This window comes from Gopherus flavomarginatus, chromosome 6 (genome assembly GCF_025201925.1).
Source record: "Gopherus flavomarginatus isolate rGopFla2 chromosome 6, rGopFla2.mat.asm, whole genome shotgun sequence".
Taxonomy (NCBI): Eukaryota; Metazoa; Chordata; order Testudines; family Testudinidae; genus Gopherus; species Gopherus flavomarginatus.
Window position 1 is genome coordinate 102200822 of NC_066622.1, and position 20092 is coordinate 102220913.

Genomic DNA, 20092 nt, shown 5'->3' on the forward strand with positions numbered 1-20092 from the left:
TGGCCCAACAAAGAAACAAATACTTTGCCTCAGTTTTTAATTAGGCTAATAAAGAGCTTAGGTGTTGTAGCCGGATGGCTAATGGCAACAAGAGGATATGGAGGTAGAAATTACCACATCCAAGGTGGAAGTCAAACTCAAACAGCTTAATGGAACTACGTCAGTGGAGCTGGATAATCTCCATCCAAGAATATTAAAGGAACTGGCAGATGAAATTGCAAGCCCAATAGCAAGGATTTTTGACGAATCTGTAAACTTGAGGTTATATCCTATGACTGGATAATTGCTGATATAGTTCCTATTTGTGAGGAAAGAAAAGAAGTGATCCAGGAAACTACCAACCTGTTTGACTTCAGTTGTATGCACGGTCTCAAATTTTGAAAGAGAAAGTAGTTAAGGACAGAGGTGCGTGATGATTGGGGAAAAAATATAACATGCTTTTACAAAGGGTAAATTGTGCCAAACCAACCTGATCTTCTTTGAGAAGATAACTGATTTTTTAGCAAAGGAAATGCAGTCGATCTAATCTACCTGGATTTCAGTAAGGCATTTGAGACAGTTCCACATAGGAAACTATGAATTAAATTGGAGAAGATGGGGATTAATATGAGAATTGAAAGATGGATAAGGAACTGGTTAAAGGAGAGACTACAATGGGTCATACTGAAAGCTAAACTGTCCGGCTGGAGGGAGGTTACTAGTAGAGCTCCTCAGGGAACAGACTTGGCATGAATGTTGTTTAACATTTTTATTACTGACCTTGGTACAAAAATTGAAAGTATGCTAACAAAATTTGCAGATGACACAAAGTTGGGAGGTATAGCCAATATGGAGGAGAACCAGAATATCATAACAAGAAGATCTGGATGACTTTGTAAACTAGAGTCATAGAAATGGGATTTAATTTAATAGTGCAAAGTGCAAGGTCATGCACTTAGACGCTAACAACAAGAAGTATTGCTATAACATGGGAACTTTTCAGTTGGAAGCCACAGAGGAGGAGAAAGACCTGAGTGTATTGATGGATCACAGGATGACTGTGAGCTGTCAAGGTCGTATCACCATGAAAAGGGCTAATGCAGTCCTAGGATGCATCAGGAAAGGTGTTTCCAGCAGAGAATGGGAAATGTTAATACCCGTGTACAAGGCACTGATGAGACCTCCTCTGGAATACTGTATGCAATTCTGGTCTCCGATGTTTAAGAAAGATGAATTTGAACTGGAACAGGTGCAGAGAAGTGCTACTAGGATGATCCGAGGAATGGAAAATCTACCTTATGAGAGGACTTGGTTTGTTTAGCCCAACCAAAAGAAGGCTGAGGGGAGTTATGATTTGCTCTCTATAAATACATCAGAAGGATAAATACAGGGCAGTGAGAGGAGTTATTTAAATTAAGCCCCAATGTGGACACACAAACAAATGGATATAAACTAGCCATCAATAAGTTTAGGCTTGAAATTAGGCAAAGGTTTCTAACCATCAGAGTAGTGGAGTTCTGGACCAGCCTTCCAAGGGGAACAGAGGGGGCAAAACACCTAAATGTCTTGAAGACTGAGCTTGATAAGTTTATGGAGGGGCTGGAATGATGAGACTGCCTACAATGGCACTTGGCCCATCCACAGCTGCCAGTAGCAAAAATCCCCAGTGGGTGGAGACAGAACACTAGATGGGGCAGACTCCGAGTTACCTGGGAAAGAATTCTGTGTAGTGTCTGCCTGGTGGGTCTTGCCCACATTCTCAAGGTCTAACAGATTGCCATATTTGGAGTCAGAAAGGAATTTTCCCCGGAGTCAAATTAGCAGAGACCTGGAGGAGTTTTCCACCTTCCTTGGCAACATGGGTCACAGTTCACTGGCAGATTTAAACTAGTGTAAGTGATTAATTCTCTGTAACTTGACATCTTTAAACAATGATTTGAGAACTTCAGTAACTTAGCTAGAGATTAGAGGTCTGTTTCAGGAGTGGGTGGGTGAAGTTCCGTAGCCTGCGATATGCAGGAGGTCAGACTAGATGTTTGTGATAATCTCTTCTGACCTTAAAGTCTGAGTCTATAAGAACCTGTAATGAGTCACCGAGTAGTTGCATTGGGAGTAGCAAAAGTAAAATCCCTACTGTAAATTGGAAAAAGGCATTTATATCACTGTGTTTTCTGTCACTGACCTGACTAGATTTAGAGCACATGATGGTTAGAAACATCTGAGTTCTGTGTGCTCTCTGGACTCCACCTCTGCTATCACCAGTTGAGGAATACAGGTCCTAATTTTCCTATATGTAGATGCAGCCTTAAAGAGTCCTCTCTGTGGCCAGGGCAAGTTGCTTAGCCCCAGATTTTTAAATATGTTGTGGTAGCCATGTTGGTCCCAGGATAACTGAGAAACAAGGTGGCTGAGGTTTTTTTATTTGACCAACTTCTGTTGGTGGAAGAGACAATGTTGAGCTTTCCTGAAGAAGACCTCTGTGGAGCTCGAAAGCTTGTCTCTCTCAGATATTTAAAGGTATTGCTTTGCTCAGTGTTGCAAGGCCTTAGTGACTTAGATAGATAAGTCCCATTTTCAAAAGTAGCTTATGTATTTAGGCACCTAAGTCCCATTGACTTTCAATTAGTCTTAGGTTCCTAGGAGACTAAATTACTTTTGAAAAGGCATTAAAGGCATGTCTATATGGAGATTTAGTGTGCAGCAAGCTGGGGTGTGAACCTACAGTGCACCAGCCTGCTGCACACTACAGAACTTTTAGTGCATGACAGCAGTGTCCACATGACCACTTAGTGCATGGCAGGGTAGAGCAGTGTAGATTTACACACCCCTTGCTGCACACTAACTCTCCATATAGCCAAGCCCTTAGCCATTTAAGTCATTTAGACCTTCCAATGTTTAGCAGAGTTATGCCTAAATATCTTTACAAATCTGTGAAATGAGAACAGTAAGATTTACCAATTCACCTACCCATTTCAGCGGTATTGTGAGACTCTTTGAAGGTGAAAAGTGCTTAGTATTGTAAACTAACAGCATTTCTCCAGTGTATGGTTTAAAGGAGTAAACAAGATTTTTCTCCTGTTTAGTCTATATAGCTCAGCTGCTTCTAATACACACATCAAATTTTGTATACATGCCCTTATCTGTTAATTTAATAGGCTACACATTTGTATTTAGTAGCTCTCAGCGTACTGCTTTGTATGTCCTAAAATCTATCTTTAAACAACTACAACAAAATCTTACTTATTTTCTTTCATTATTCTGTTCTGCTTCCATTGATGACTCTAAACTTTTGACTCCAGACTGGCAATATGAGGGTAAGATGGCAAAATGTAACTTCTTGAACATTGCTTGTCTGTTTTTTTTTCATTTTTATTCTCTTTAGAACATTATTAAAATTCTGTTCACTCTCTTTTTAATTAGATCCTTTTGTTGCAACTAAATTCCAATCATTTGTTTCTGTTGTGAAACTTAATTACAATGTATCCCTTTTAATCATTCCTTCATGTTCTCTGGGTTAAATTACCATTACATTATTTTTGTCCTGAAGGACTTCTGCTTCACAGTGGTCCCTACTGGTATATTTAGAGGAACATGAATATAAGTTTATGATGTAGCAAGTGAATTGTATTGTGTTGTGATGTGGCAAAGACTTGATGTGTGTATTCATGACATTAAAAGTAAAAGTGTCATAACAAATAGAAACTAGTACAACAATTCATAATGAGAGCAGGTTGTGAAATTTTCATTTGCATGATGGGCCAGATCCTGAGGTTCTAATTCAGTACTTTCTCAGGAAAACTCCCATTTACTTCAATTAGAATTTGAATAAAGATTAAATAAAAACTTTGAGTTTGGGCCCTTTATACCAGTTATTAGCTAACAATTATCTTGGCCTTATCTTGCTTCAATGACCACTATCTCAGCCTGATTGTTATATAGAATACAATATAGAGACCTTACTGTGGAGTTAGAAATAACTTCTGTTTTCATGTTTATAGACTGCAAGTTGGCCAGGGCAGGTCCTCCAGCCACAATAGTTCCTATTGATGAAGAAAGCCGAAATGGTGAGTGTGCTGCTTTTTTCTACAAGATAATTACCTGGGCTATTAGCAGCTTTACTCTCGGATCTATAGTGATCACTGTTAAGAAATCAACACTGGTGGAATATACTCACTTTGCAATTATGACCACAGTAGCAGGGTTAAAATATTAGGCTCTGGGAATATCATTAATAATGTCTTCCATGTGTAGTTTTAAAACATCAGAATAAAAGTAATCAAAAATTCCTATTTATTCCATTATTTCCTTAAATTATGTATCTTGGTAACTTGTTTCTTGGTGCTAAATAGTCTATGTGATAATGTGATTGGTATTAAAAAGAGTATCTATACCATAATCGTTTAGGATTCATCACAGAGTAAGTACATCTGTTCAGTTGCTAATATTCAAATAATGTACCAAGTAACTGAGTTTTATTTTTTCATGAGGGAAAAATACTTGGTCAGTCCTTGCCACGTATGCAATAGCAACATATATACATAAATTGTTTTTATCAGTGTTTTCATTTTTGCTAATCTACAGCTATTTGCTAATCTATTCCATGTTGGTTAATCAAATTTACAAATAATCTGCTAGTTTGTTCTGCTAGATTAAAGAATTAAATGTAGCAATCTTAAATGCCCAGTATCTTCGATTTATTGTATTAGTACTGATTTTTTTCATTATCAAATGCTTCATATACTGTATATACTCATTCATAAGCTGAATTTTTTTTGTAAAAAAGGGAAGCACCAGAGAAAGGGGTCATCTTATGCATGGATATAGAGAGGGAGAGGTGGGATACAGCCCCTCCTCACCAACAGAGGGAGCAAGGAGAGGCAGCATAGCCAGGCAGAGCTAGAAGGGAAGAGGCAGGGCCAGAGTCTCTCGGCTTCTGACCATGCTGCCCTGCCTCCAGCCTCCAAAGCAGCTGCAGCTCCGGGGCTGACAGGCGGCAGTCGTGCCGCTTGGCCCCTCCCCCTGGAGCAGGCTGCAGCCACACTGCCTGGCCTGCCAGAGCACGCTGCAGCCGTGCCGCCCGGCCCATCCCGCTGGAACATGCTGTGACTGCGCTGCCCGGTCTGGCCCACTGGAGTATGCGGTGGCTGCACTGCCCAGCCTGCTGGAGCAGTTCTAGCCAGGCCAGAGACATCCGCCCCAGATAAGGTAGGAAGGGATGGGATAGGGAGAATGTGGGGGTCCCGGGCTAGGGGTAGGGTCATGTGGGGGGTGGTCACAAGAGTTACTCCCCTGACCCCCAGCTTCTCCCCCCAAAAAACATTTCCCCACCAGTTGCTGTCCCGGCCCTTCAAGGTAAGCAGCTGGCACACTGGGACACTTTGTTTACTTTGGTTTATCTCCATGCCTGCAGACACTCGAGGTAAACAAACCATCTTGGCCCACCAGCGGCTTATCCTGATGGCCCAGGAGCCAAAGTTTGCTGACCCCTGAATTATAAGATCGGCTTATGAATGGGTCCTAAAAATTTTCCATTCTTACTTGTCCATCTTGTGGGGGGGTCAGCTTATGAACGAACCGGCTTATGATTGAATATATACAGTAATATATAGTACAATAGTTCAAAATTCTTTTCAGTTATCATCAACTTCTTTCCCTCAAGCAAAATAATTGAAGGTTTAATTGACAATACAAAAACAGTAAGTGGGTCTTCAACTGGATAGATGTCGTTATGCTCGCTATTCTTTTTATTCTCCAGTATGGTAATAATTTGGGTTACAGTGTACAGGTCAGTTTCAAAAAATAACAACTTTGAAATATAATACTCATTGTTTCATCATATATTTTAAAACTGCAGTAAGCAAAGAGGAAGTATGATAAGAGATAAAATTTTCAAGATGCCTGAGTGACTTAGGAACCACGTGTCACTGACTTTGAAAATGGAACCTAGGTTCCTGGGGCGCTTGAAAATTTTATCTGGGCTCAGAGTTGTATGCACTTTCTAAATATCTTGACCAAGATTTTCAAAAGTGAATGGTTATTTTGATTGCTTCAGCTTCTGACTTCTCAGGCTGACACACCTTACTGTGCCATGATTTTCAGAGTGTTGAGCACCCAAAATTACTAGTCAGTCTTAAAAACCTTGGCTCTAGAGCACATTGAGCTGTATTTAAAAACAGAACTGAATGGCATTTGAAAACCATTGAAGCCCTTTTCTCCCTTTAACAATTATAATGAATGTTCTGAATAATTCTGTGGTGGTGAGGGAAGGAATCCAGTTGTGCTTTCCGTGCAATTTGATAGGAGTAATAGCATTGTTATCTTCTGAGATGCCCACTCCTGAATTCAGTGGAACAATGACAATGATGTCTAAAGATTGCTTTGTTTTCCTCTTCCATGTGGTTTGTTATATTACCTTATGCATCTGTCGGAACCAATGGTGCTGCTTGCTAATGCTCATGAAATTTTGTAAAAGAAAAAAAATAGTCTGACTTCACTTTATTGTTCAAAATCTCTCCTGGCTGAGCCATAGGATTACCTAGCTGTTGATATTTAATGTCTGTATTAAATTTATGCAACAGAACATAGCACTTAGAAATGCACACTTGAGCAGTAAGTAATAAGAGTTATACTAGGTATATACAGTGTGTGTCACTTGTGGTATCTAAGAAGTTGTTGCTTTCAGCTTTTTGTTTTGCAGATTTGTTAGGCAAAGAGTTGCGGATAGTTGAGGACACAGTGTGATTTTATATTTGTTGGTGTATATGAGAAGAATGTAGTGCAATACAATGCAATACAAAACTAAGGATTCTTACTAGTGGACCACCTTTGCTCCTCCTTGCTTGCCTGCCTGAAAACTGTTTCTGTGAGCTCACAACATGGGAGCAAAGTACTGTTTAGAATGGTAGAAGCTTATGTGCCTTCAGGACTATGCAAATTCTTCTGCTGGTATAGCTGCTGGTTTAATGTCCTTTTGCACTGAGAAAATGAAGATCTATTACTGCTAATATTCTATGGATTCATATTGCTCCCATATCCCATACTACTAATATTTCTATTGTATATAATATGAATGTTGTTAAAGGCTCTACGAGAATGGATTTTAACAGTTGGTTATTTTTTCCTTCTCCATGTGTTAAATTTCTTGGGGTCACGTCCGCTGAAGCTCTGAAAGACTGGTCTGAGGACAATTGCAATAGTAATCGTATCTACATATACAGTAGGGGCAACAGCTGCAATTCTAGCAGCAATTTCTGTGAGTGGAGCCTGGAGACTCAAAGAAATATTATGCCTTTTTTCCTTGCATTTTGAACACCCGCAGAAATAACTAACCAATGCAATATTAGTATTTTTTCAGTAGATAGCATTATCATATTTCCATCATTCAAAACAAAACTATAAACTGAATTATTTGCTTTTTATTTCATAGTATTTATGCAAAATTAACTTAATGATATACCTTAACATTCTTCGGTGTAACAGAAGATTGTATACATCTATTTTTCAGTTTCAATCTTCTGTCTACGTAAGAATACTTACATATTCTGAAGCACATAGTACCTCTTTTAGATTGTTTGTTCCTCCTACTTATACTAAAAAGTAATAAATTGGTACAATTGTTTTTTTGTTGAGTGGGATTCAGCTGGGTCTGCTTTCTTGCTGGTAACCCTCCATCTTGCCCATCCTCAGGGCTAGGCAAAGGAGAATCTGGGATGGGTAGGGGGACCTGGGTCCTTCTGCTCTACCAGGTCCTGGCCCAGGGGACAGCGAGTCTGACAGCATGTCCCACCTCCTGCACATATTCCCCTGATCCACTTCTTACTATACCTGCTCCCTCAGTTTGTGGCTTGGTTGTTGTTGGGTTACAGTCCTTTGCTTCAAACTGCAAAGTCTTGGGGCTGGTGTAGGTGACCCTCTGGTGCCCTTGCACATGGTTCTCTCTACCTCTTGAGTAATGTCTAAAAGGTTTATGGTGTGTGAGGGGGGAAGAGCCACAGCTGGACCTCTTCAGTAAGAGCTGTTTCTCCCGCTGTTGCAGGGCAGCCCTCCCCTGGGAAATGGCTTCTCTCCTCCCTTTCCCACCTTGCCTGGGTTGCTGAAGCTCTCTCTGTATTAGTCCTTTCCCCAGGTATCTTCGGCAGTGCCTGAGACGTAGAACTTCCCTGGCCCAGTATTGCTCCAGCCCTTCCCATGCCCTCTGTGTTTGTGTGGGGTGTGTAAACCACATCACAGTATCCAATACCTTTTCGTGCCCATATGAATAAGGGTAACAATTCTTACTGTAATAGTAATATACTTGCCATTTGAGCCTAAAATTGACATTGTTCAGTAGTTTAGTATGCTATGGAAACTGCAAATGTGATACTGAAGCTTTGATAATGGAAGGTATTTGGACTATATGCAATTTTCTAAGATGCAGAGTTGTACACATACATTTCCAATGGCAAATTTATACTGTGCATTTCAAATTATTTCACCAAGGAAAATCAGTGCTCTTATAAGTGCATTGTATTTATGTTACCGTACATTCTTTTAAGATAAATTTAATGCCTGTTTTTTATTGTATTACTTGTTTTAAAAAAAATTTGTTTTAGCTTCTGAAATGCCAAGCTGTAAACAAACAAACAAAACCTTTATAAGCACAGTACTCTTTTGTACACTATATTTCCACATTTATGTAAACATTATAGGGCTGATTGTGCATCTGACACTCTAGCAAAACTGATGTAATGCTACTGAAGTCACATGAACTGCACTGATGTAAATCTGGTGTGAGGATGCAGTACCTGCAACCTCAAAGGTGTGTGTGTATGTGCTTTCCCCGTCTGGGAAGAAAGGGGTCATCGATCCTTTAAGGATTCTCCTCCTGCAAGAGTTGGGAGGGGTGGGCATGACCTGAGCTGGGGGCTGGTCAGGTGAAAGGCTCAGGTGACTCCCTGGTTCCCAGCAGACTGAGGGAGGATATATATATGCCCTGTCTTGCCTGATGTAGCCCTCTTTCAGTCCTGAATCAGCAGCTTTCACCCCCCCACCCCACCCCTGGGATTAATGTAGGACCAAGTTATTTTGGTCTGCACTGGGATCAGTCACTTTTGGACTGGTAAGGAATCTTTCTCTCTCTGCCAGATTAATTAAGACAGAGTGTTTTTTTTTCTCCTTTCCCCCAGCAGCTCCAAGACCTGACTTAATAGGTCAGCAAGTAGCTTTCAAGTTGTCATAACTTAGCATGTATCAGGTATCCAGTGCTGGTACTCTTTCTGTAAGGAGTTCAGTTCCCTGACATACTGAAGCTGGAAGTGGACTTAAGGGAAGGCATTTCTTAAAGAAGCTGTGGAAGAGAGTCGGAGCTCCTAACATCTAATACAATAAGGAGCCAACTACCTTTTCCCAGCTCCTTAACTCTCACATGAGGGGTGGCTGGTGAGGTTCAGCAATGGGCTGAGATCTAGTATGGATGGATGGGGTCTTAGAGGATGGTTAGTGATAAAGGCCAGAAAAGGAAGTGAGCTTTTAGGAGTAACTTGGAAGACAGCAAGGAGGCATGGCACACTGAATCAAGGAGAGAATTCCAGGTAGAAGTTTGCAAGGAAAAAGGCACAAATGCAAGTGACAGGAGGCAAGAGCATGGTAAGGTGTGAGGCATTGGAAGAAGATACAAAAGACCAATCCTGGAATGAATGAATCCTTCTCCTCCTCCTCTTCATAAGTTAAAAAGCCGTCATTTACCAGGCACTATTGTCTGTAGCATCTAGCCATTATTTCATATACAGTAACTCCTCACTTAACGTTGTAGTTATGTTCCTGAAAAATGCGACTTTAAGCAAAACGATGTTAAGTGAATCCAATTTCCCCATGAGAATTAATGTAAATGAGGGGTTTAGGTTCCAGGGAATTTCTTTTCACCAGACAAAAGACTACACACACACACACACAGTATAAGTTTTAAACAAACGATTTAATACTGGTACACAGTGATGAAGCTTGGTTGAGGTGGAGGAGTCAGAAGGTGGGATATTTCCCTTACTGCTAAATGATGAACTAGCAATTGGCTGAGCCCTCAAGGTTTAACTCTCACAGTCTACAAGGCAGCAGGAATGCAGGGACATATACACATTTCCCCTTTAAGTACACTGCCTTGTTAATTAGATTATCTTTCTGAGACCACAGCTGCTTCAGGCTCCCTCCATTTTGAGCCCCTGCCCTATGGAAGATGGGGTAAGCAGGGTACAGGAGCACGGAGGATGGGGACACCTTTACATTAGCCCCCTTTCCTCCCCCCCTGCACAGCAAGCAGGAGTCTCAGGGAGCAGCTTTAAGGCAGAGGGCCGGAGCAGCACATGGCAGTGAGGGGAGGGACAGCTGCAATTGCTAGCCTGCTGGGCAGCTGCTGCCCAAGGAGCTTAGGGAGGTGGGGAGCTGAAAGGGGGGCTGCCAGTCCACCCTGGTTCCAAGCCCTCACCAGCTAGCTGCAACAGGCTGCTCTTCCTGCAAGCAGTAGACAAAGCAGGCGGCTGCCAAACAACGTTAGAAGGGAGCATTGCACAACTTTAAATGAGCATGTTCCCTAATTGATCAGCAACATAACAACAAAACAACATTAAACGGGATGACTTTAAGTGAGGAGTTATATTAACACATACACTAATTGTCTTAGATGATTAGGTGTCAGGTTTTTTTACAATGGTTTACAACTTCCTGTGTGTGCCTTTTGGAGAAATTTGGTTGTTTCGGATGGGTATCCCAAATGAGCAGAACCTAGATTCACAGAACTGCCTGTTTAATGGCCATCCAGGTTATACTATCCTCCCACATTGGGAGTGCACATGAGTTATTACAATCCTACATAGATATTTAGGAGAGGGATTGGGTCCAGGGTAAGGAACTGTGGAGAGTAGAAAATAAGACACAGCATATACCTAATAAAATCTCTTATCCTCTCTTAAGCTGCTCTGCAATTGTGCATTATGGAAGACCGTAGTTTTGGGGGCATCCTATGTAGCACTCCTGCTTCAGGACCAGTGTTCACAGCGTTTTGCAATTTGTGTGACTTTACTTATGTTGTGTTTGAGCAATAAAAAGGAAAATAAAGTAATTTTACAGGTAGTTGAATGGGCCCTTTAAAGCCTCCTTCAAAATCCTGAAGTCATGGATGGTTGTTATTGACGTTACTTGGGTTTATTTATTGTAATCCTCAATAGGCTTTGAGCAATAATGATATTTGGTATGGTAATAGAGGTAAACTACACAGGGTAATTTTAAATATAATCCATATATATTTAAAAAGTTATAGTATATTGTAGCTTTTCAGAGTCCCTTTTATGATGTTGGGAATGCAAACCTTTAAAACATACTAAAATGGAACTGAATTAAAAACTGGCGATTTGTGTGCCCTAATAACCCGGTAAAATGTGCATATATACATTTAACTTTCACTCAGTGAACAAACTTATCAACTCATGGAAGTAGTTAACTAACTAGGAACATTTGCAAGTAGCAAAACATGTTTTATTTAATCATGCTGAATGTTGCTTCATTGAGTCATTTCCAAATCAATTAGTGTCTGGAAAACAGCAAAACTGTTCCAAATCACTGATGTCCAAAGCAAAATATGTATTCCTTGGTTTCACTTTAAGGCACCTTACTGCCTATTGGTCTATTAAATATCTGGTAAGTGATCAGCCTATGTCAGCCTATATATTATACATTTCATAGTTGCTTACTATTAAGCGGTATCTTTATATAATGTAATTGAATTGCAGCTCTAATAAATAACCCCATTAACCTGTAATATTGGTTTTAAAATACAGTGCTATAAGAAAATGCAATCATTCAGTAATAGCTGACTGTTTTCTTTTCAAGAAAACTGTGAATGTTTGGTGCATAATGTATATTTAACTCTGACACTATAACTTCATAGTTAACATGATTTGCTTAGATTGTTGCTCCATATCTTTATCCACTGACAAGTTTAGTTATTCAGTCCTTTAATTTCTACTTTGAAGTAGCTTGTCAAACAAACCTTAGAAATGATCCAAAAAATGACACCTATGCAATATTTTTCAGGCTTTTTTTCTTCAGTGAAGAATTGCTCATGTATAAAATAAGACCTCAAAGTCTCACTGGCAATAGACAGACAAATATAAATAAGCAAGCTGATAAAGCATGTCAAGGTATTTTTCCCCCAGTTTGAACTTTAGCGTCCAAAAGTGGGGACCTGCATGGACCCTTCTAAGCTTAATATCTAGCTTAGATCTGATAGCGCTGCCATCAGCGAAAATATAGTGTTTGGCACACTTTCTGTTCCCCCAAAACCTTCCCTGGAGAACCCAAGACCCAAACACCTTGGGTCTTAAAACCAGGAGAAATAAACCATCCCCCCTCCTTTCCTCCTCCCAGACTTTCCCCTCCCTGGGTTACTCTGAGAGACTACACTGATCCAAATTCCTTGGATCTTAAAACAGAGAGGAATTAACCTTCCTCCTCCCCTTCTTTCCCCTCCACCAGTCCCTGGTGAGTTCAGACCCAATCCCCTTGGGTCTCAAACAGGGGAAAAAATCAATCAGGTTCTTAAAAAAGAAAGCTTTTAATTAAAGAAAGAAAAAGTAAAAATTATCTCTGTAAAATCAAGATGGAAAATGTTTACAGGGTATTCAGCTCATATAGCCTAGAGGGACTCCCTCCCCCCTAGCCTGAGATTCAAAGTTACAGCAAACAGAGGTAAAAATCCTTCCAGCAAAATACACATTTACAAGTTATGAAAACAAACGTAAGACTAATCCACCTTTTCTAGCTAGTACTTACTGTTTTGAAACCTGAGAGACTGTTTCAGAAAGATTGGAGAAACCTGGGGTGCCCGTCTGGTCCCTCTCAGTCCCAAGAGTGAACAACGAACAAAACAAACAGCACAAACAAAGACTTCCCTCCACCAAGATTTGAAAGTATCTTGTCCCCCCATTGGTCCTCTGGTCAGGTGTCAGCCAGGTTCACTGAGCTTCTTAACCCTTTACAGGTAAGAGACATTAACCCTTAACTATCTGTTTATGACAAAGCATAATAGGAACTGTTCAATTTTAATGCAACTCTGCGGAAGTCTGTCAACAATCCTGGAAACTGTCAGTGTTAGACTTTAAATTGGTGAATGGGCTTCTTTAATAATAAAAAAAGGTTTTGATACCTAATGCTGCTGTTAATATTACTGACAACACCATTAATGACAGGAAATTTAGCCTCTAGGAGATCTTCTAATTTTTGTAGTTCTGTGACTCTGTTAATAACCATTTGCTTTCATTAGCCCGCTCTTCTGTTAGGGAAAGAGTTGTGGATAGTCGAGGACACTGTGATTTATATTTTTTGGTGTATAGGAGAAGAATGTAGTGCAATAAAATGCAATACAAAACCAAGGGTTCTTACTATTGGACCACCTTTGCTCCTCCTTGCTTGCCTGCCTGAAAACTGTTTCTGTGAGCTCACAAGATGGGAGCAAAGTACTGTTTAGAATGGTAGAAACTTATGTGCCTCCAGGACTATGCAAATTCTTCTGCTGATATAGCTGCTGGTTTAATGTCCTTTTGCACTGAGAAATTGAAGATCTATTACTGCGGGGGCAGGGGTCAGAAGCTTGGTCCTGCTGGCTCCCCTGCCTCTTCCCCCAGTGTGCTGGGTTCCTGCTCCTCCTCTGCCTCTTCCTCCCTGCTGGCGGATCAGCTGATGGCCATTGTGAGAGAGGGTATCTAAAAGGGTGTCATCAGGAGGAGGGAGAAAACTTGTTCACCTTAGCCTCCAATGATAGAACAAGAAGCAATGGGCTTAAACTGCAGCAAGGGAGATTTAGGTTGGACATTAGGAAAAAGTTCCTAACTGTCAGGGTAGTTAAACACTGGAACAGATTGCCTAGGGAGGTTGTGGAATCTCCATCTCTGGAGATATTTAAGAGTAGGTTAGATAAATGTCTATCAGGGATGGTTTAGACAGTATTTGGTCCTGCCATGAGGGCAGGGGACTGGACTCGATGACCTCTCGAGGTCCCTTCCAGTCCTAGAGTCTATGAGGGGTTCGAGAATGAGCAGAGTCAGCATGCTCACTGCTCCTGGCGGCGGCAGAGAAGAAGCGGAGGCAGGGCCTTGGGGAAGGGGTGGTGGTGGAATAGGGGCATATCCCCTCCAGCCCTCTGCCCTGAGCCCGTCACACATACCTAGCCCTCCGCCCTGAGCTCCGCACCACCCCCATGCACCTGCCCTGAGCCCTGCACCCGCCTCATACACACCCAGCCCTCTGCTTGACTCCCTCACCCCCCTCCATGACCCCAGCCCTGACTCTGGCACCCCCACACATACCCAGCCCCCCGCCCTGACACCTGCACCTCTTCACATGCCCCCAGCCCTCTTCCCTGACCCCCCCTCATACACCAAGCCACCTGTCCTGAGCCCTGTACCCTACACATACAAACCCAGCCCCCGCTTGACTCCTTCACCACCACCCCATGACCACCCCCACAACCTCAGCCCTGACTCTGACACCCCCACACATACCCACTCCCTCACCCCCGCCCTGACACCTGCACCCCTTCACATGCCCCAGCCCTCTGCCCTGACTCTTGCAACCCCCCCACACCCCATGCACCCCCCACATCCCCACCCCCACCCTGAGCAGCAAATGGGAGCTCCTGCCCCACCCCCCACATTCCCACCTGCACCCCTCGCACCAAATGGGAGCTGTCCAGGTAAGTGCCCCACACCTAAACCTCCTGCCCCAACCCTGAGCCCCTTCCCTCATTCTAGCTCCTGGCCAGACCTGTCAGCCCCAGCCCTGTGCTCACTGTACTCCCACCCTCAGCTCAGTGCAGAGAGAGGAAGAGAATGGGCCAGAACCAGGGAGAAGGTAGGTACCCATTGTATATGGGCAGGGCTGGAACCCCAGACTGGCAGCAGGCTGAGCAGGTCTGGCAGCCGGGATCCAGGCTGAACAGGAACTGGCGGATGGAACCCCTGAGCAGCAGTGGGCTGAGCTGCTCAGCCCACTGCCGGTCTGGGGTCCTGGCCGCTGGCCCCGCACAGCCTGCTGCCGCTCTGGGGTTCTGGCTGCTGGACCCTTGCCAGCCAGGGTCCTGGCTGCAGGACCCACTCAGCTCACTGCTGGCCTAGGTGAACAGAACTCCAGACCAGCAGTGGGCTGGTGGCATAAGATCAACATTTTAATTTAATTTTAAGTGAAGCTTCTTAAACTTTTGAAAACCTTGCTTATTTTACAGTACAATAATAGTTTAGTTATATTATATATAGCCTTATAGAGAGACCTAAATAAACATGAACATGTATTACCGGCACGCAAAACCTTAAATTCAAGTGAATAGATGAAGACTCGGCACACCGCTTCTGAAAGGTTGCCGACCCCTGCTCTAGGGATTCTGCACTTACTTACAACTGGTATAATTTGCAAGTAACACCATATAGAGTATGGTGGAATTATTCCAGATTTACACTGGCATAAATAAAAGCAGAATCTGGCTGTTGAATAATCTCTTCATAAACAAAAATCTGCAGGCCTTATGTACATACTGTAATTGTGCCCCCTGCCCGCTCAGTTAATAAACATATTTTATTTTTTCTGCCTTCCTTTTATCTTGTTACTTTTTCATGTTTCTCCGTTTCTCATTTTATGCTATTATAGTGGTGTTGCATGCTAATGAAATAATAATTGGCCCATCTTCATATATCAAATTTCTCCAGGCCCTTCTCACACAGATTTTACATTATTATAGCTCCACTTATTTTACTGGAGTTGTTATTACAGATTTATATTATATAGGTGAGAGCACGGTCAGGCCTCTGATTTCCAAACTGTACTTCTGGGCTTATTTCTTTGCATTGTACAGATCTGATGAACATAACAGTAAAAAAGTATTTGTCAGAATATTGTTTACAGATTTTTTTTAAATTGACACATTTTTGTCAGCTCTATACACTTCACGTGTGAGCTTTTATGGTTTCAGTAACAAGGGTATGGCATCAAGTCAAAGGTTTGTTTTTCTGTTTCCCACCCAAGCAGAGGGCAGCTAGGGAACTGTCAGAGGATTGGGGACCAGGGTTATGCAGCAGTCACAGCATTGGCCTCCTCCTAAGTGGCAATAGCCCAGTCAAAGATGGGCCCCAGGCCCATGACAGTGGCCATTCTGGATACCATGGTGTGTCCATTCTCCAGCTAGAACTTTCCCTTCTTCCCCCCATTTGGTTTATTCAAGAGTGCAACAAGGGCACTGTTAACAAGATTGGTGCCAAGCAGCCTTTTCTACCACAAGAGATAAAGCAGCCACTACCTCACGGTTGCATCCTGTTCATCATGACCAGACGAGGCTATGAAGGCGAAACACAACTCATTATTGCCAGAGAACCACAGGGATCATCAAGATCATGTGAGAGGGGTGGCCTCTATTCTTGACATTCAGGTGCAGGAGGTCAGTGAGAGCTCTCACAAGTTGGTGGACGTTCTGGTATCAGTGGGCCCTTCTAAAATAGAGTGGGTCAGAATGACTCCTACCACTCCAGTGGTTGATGTAAGAAGAGAGGGCACAGAGAAAGGATCACATGCAGTTGATATAACATAGATCAGCCTTCAGGCTGCTGTAACTCACTCTGGGGGACTGGACTGGTGCAAAGCAGCTTAAAGACACTTTTGCACAAACCCTGACACTCTGTGCTCTGTTCTTTGCTGATTGCCTTCAGCAGAAGGTTGGAATACTGATCATCTTCTTGTTCCAAGATATGGATAATGAAACTCAAAGTTGAATTTCCATTACCCTTCCTCCCAAATAAACATAATAAAACAAAACAAATGGAAATATTGTTGGCATACAACAAAGTTATTTTAAACAAGAAAAAATAGCCAGAAAGAAAATGGTATTGTTTTCAGTGGCAGTAATCTTTTGAGCCAAATATGTGTGAGGCACTGTTAATAATCAGTTTAGTTTGAGAGAAATTTAACCATGGTGCAGAGGACCACCTCTAAACAAGCTAGACAAAGGGTAAAGAAAAAGTCTTGTACATTAAAGCTATCTTCTGCCCCTAGCTTTTCAAAGACTTTTAAAAAGATGGGGTACAGGAGACTTAGTGTAGCTTGTTTTTCTTTTCAACAATTTCTTCACTTTTTCTACTGTTCACACAAACAGTTGGCCCTTACTTTCCCTCTGTCTCTACCTCATATATCATACTCCTTGATATATATATATATATATATATATATATATATATATATATACACCATATACCAAACTGGAAGAAGACTTATATCACATATATAATGTAAACGTTACATCACTTTTTAATTTACAGTGTGTGGAAATCTATGGGATGAAGAGTATGAAATCAGAAGAGAGCACCAGATAACCAATATAGTCTTTGTTTTATTTATGCCCGTTTATTCATTTTCATCCTCAAGTTTACATTTGTAGGGATTTGGCATCAATGTTTTGATTGAAACTTCACAAATTTATGTGGTGTTGAATGCTCTTCTTCAATCATAGATTTACAATGTGTTTTTGACTAAGGGTAACTGTATGAAGATTGAAGGATCCGTAGAAGGAATTAATTTTTTCTTTCCCATTTTTATTCATAAACAGACATTAAAATTAGTAATGTTTGGTTATCTCAAGATCATGTTGAAAGGATCTAGGTAACTTCCAGAGAAGCTACATTGCTTGTGTTGACTAGCTGAACTTCTTCTCACAGTTCCTCCCCTCTGTTCCCTGTTCACGCCATTTGGGGCAGATTCTCATTTCAGTTACATTGCTGTCAATTCAGAATAAGTCCACTCAAGAAAATGGAACTACATTGGATTTATGCTATTGTGTTTGTGAATCCGGCTCATTGTTTCGCTCAGATACAAGCCTTTTGTAGAAAGAGAGTGATTGGTTTCTTAACAAAATAATTATAAAGACAGCTGATTCCAGACAGTTCAATGGTTTAACAGTCAAAAACATAACCAGATACAGCTGAAGTTGGCTGAAAGTTGAAGTGTGAACCATTTAAACTGGAAATAAGGTGAGCAATTAACTATTGGGACAATTTACAAAGGCATATGGTAGATCATCACTAAAAAAGACCAAAATTTCAAAAAGTGATTTGTACTTTTGCCTACCTCCATTCTTGAGTACCCAACTTGAGACAGTAGAACGGTACGTGGCTTTCAGAGAGTTTGTGCTCACAACTTCTTAAGATGAAGTCCTTTAAGATTCCTCAAGTTGGGCACCTTAAAATTGAGGCACCTAAAATCACTGATTTTCATAAGTAATTTCTAAAAGGTAAACTCCAGATCAACCACACATTGCTGGATTTGTGAAGGAATTACTGGATGAATTCTATAGACTGTGTTATGCAAGAACTCAGATTAGAGGACCATAATAGTCCCTTCTGGCCTTAAAGTCTATGACTTCATTAAACCACAAAAAACATGGTGTGGGGTTTTTTTTTCCTCTTTTTTTTTTAACTAAACATTATACAGCAGTGGTGGGCAACCTGTGGCCCGCGCGCTGCATGCAGCTTATCAGGTTAATCTGCCGGTGGGCCGCAAGACAGTTTTACATTGACCAGCCACAGGCACAGCTGCTTGCAGCTCCCAGTGGCCGTGGTTTGCCATTCCCAGCCAATGAGAGCTGCAGGAAGTGGCATGGGATGCAGGGATGTTCTGGCCACTGCTTCCCGCAGCTCCCATTGGCCAGGAATGGTGAAATGCAGACACTGGGAGCTACAGGCAGTCATGCCTGTGGACAGTTAATGTAAACAAACTGTCTCGCGGCCCGCCAGCAGGTTACCCGATGGGCCGCATGCAGCCTGTGGGCCACAGGTTGCCCACCAGTGCTGTACAGTATGTAATCTCCATAAATAACATTAATACTTTCTAACTTCATAGGACAAATTTGAGGGTATTTTCTAGTGAAAATTATTCTCATAATGACACACAGTGTCACCTTCAACTTCTAAAATTTTATGAATGGTCAAAACTGAATATTTCATATGTTCAGAATGCTGATAGTCTGATGCTGTTCAACACAGTCAAATTCCCAGGCCATCAAAGTTTCTCTCTCCCAAATGCAGAACAGCACAAGGTATTTGATAAATTTCATTCTTCGTTAACTTGAACAAGAGAAAGCTAAAGTGCATTTGTATGTGAGAAAAATAATTTTGCTAGCAACATTTTTGGAATGGATTTCTTTTTTCCCTTACTGAACAAAATAGATGAAAATAAAGGGCGTGGGAGTAGAAGTATTATACAACAGATATTTTTCGCCCACTGATATTTTATGCCAGTGGTTACTTATTAAGTCCCAACACTAGTTAACAGAACTGCATAATGGCGTGCTTAACTGTGAATTTTTCAGTCTACTTATATTTCTGCAGTCACAATGAGTATGAAATAGCATGTGTATCTGCTGGGAGACCAGTATGTGTGTGTGGGGAGGCACCTAAATGAATAAGTGCCATGGTTGTCTATTCCTAATAAGCTAAGAGAAACACTTTGTTATGCAGATTTATGATATTCTTTGGAGTACTCATGTCATTTAATTAGGTTCAATTTTTAGAACCTATTGTCCTACATTCCCTGGCTGCACATTTTTTTCAGATAATGTAATGTTCAGAAATATAGAGTAAGGGAGTTGGCTACTTGTATTTGCTTTTGTCTTGGAGAGTGCAGTTTTCAAAATGGGTTATGTAGAAAAGTAGTTTAAAAAGAAATAGAAAAAGGTAATTTATTATTTGAGTTACCCCAGGAAGCTCTGAAGATAAGTTAAATATTCATTTGCCTTATTTTCACTGAATAATGCTGGTCTTGCTGACATGAATTAGTTTATATTCTTAGCAAGTTTCAAGCTTTGCATTTGAAATGTTTATCTTGAACTTAATCTTTTCCCTAGTGCATGTCACTTTCATCATAAGAGATAACTATTACCGTAAACAGTAGACCAATAGGCCAGTAGTTCTCATTTCAAATTCTCTTCTGCCTGCTCCTAAAACAACCTATTCCTGTTGATGCCATGGTATCTGAGCAGCGGAGAATATTGATCTGATATGCAGGCGGATGAATGACAGACACAAGGATGGATTTAAGTAGCAGGCCGCAACTTTAT

The 20092-nt window shown here is 41.4% G+C and overlaps 1 protein-coding gene across 2 annotated transcripts in view; it reads left to right on the plus strand.

Annotated features, from left to right (window-relative positions):
- Window positions 1–20092, plus strand: part of PCDH15 (protocadherin related 15) — a 1406570-nt gene that overhangs the window by 796791 nt on the left and 589687 nt on the right. The window contains exons 8-9 of one of the 2 annotated variants that reach the window (XM_050959271.1): window positions 3279–3293; window positions 3978–4043. In XM_050959271.1, coding sequence (XP_050815228.1) covers window positions 3279–3293; window positions 3978–4043 — 81 coding nt within the window. The remainder of the gene's footprint in view (window positions 1–3278; window positions 3294–3977; window positions 4044–20092) is intronic. The other variant, XM_050959272.1, reaches the window with a different exon arrangement.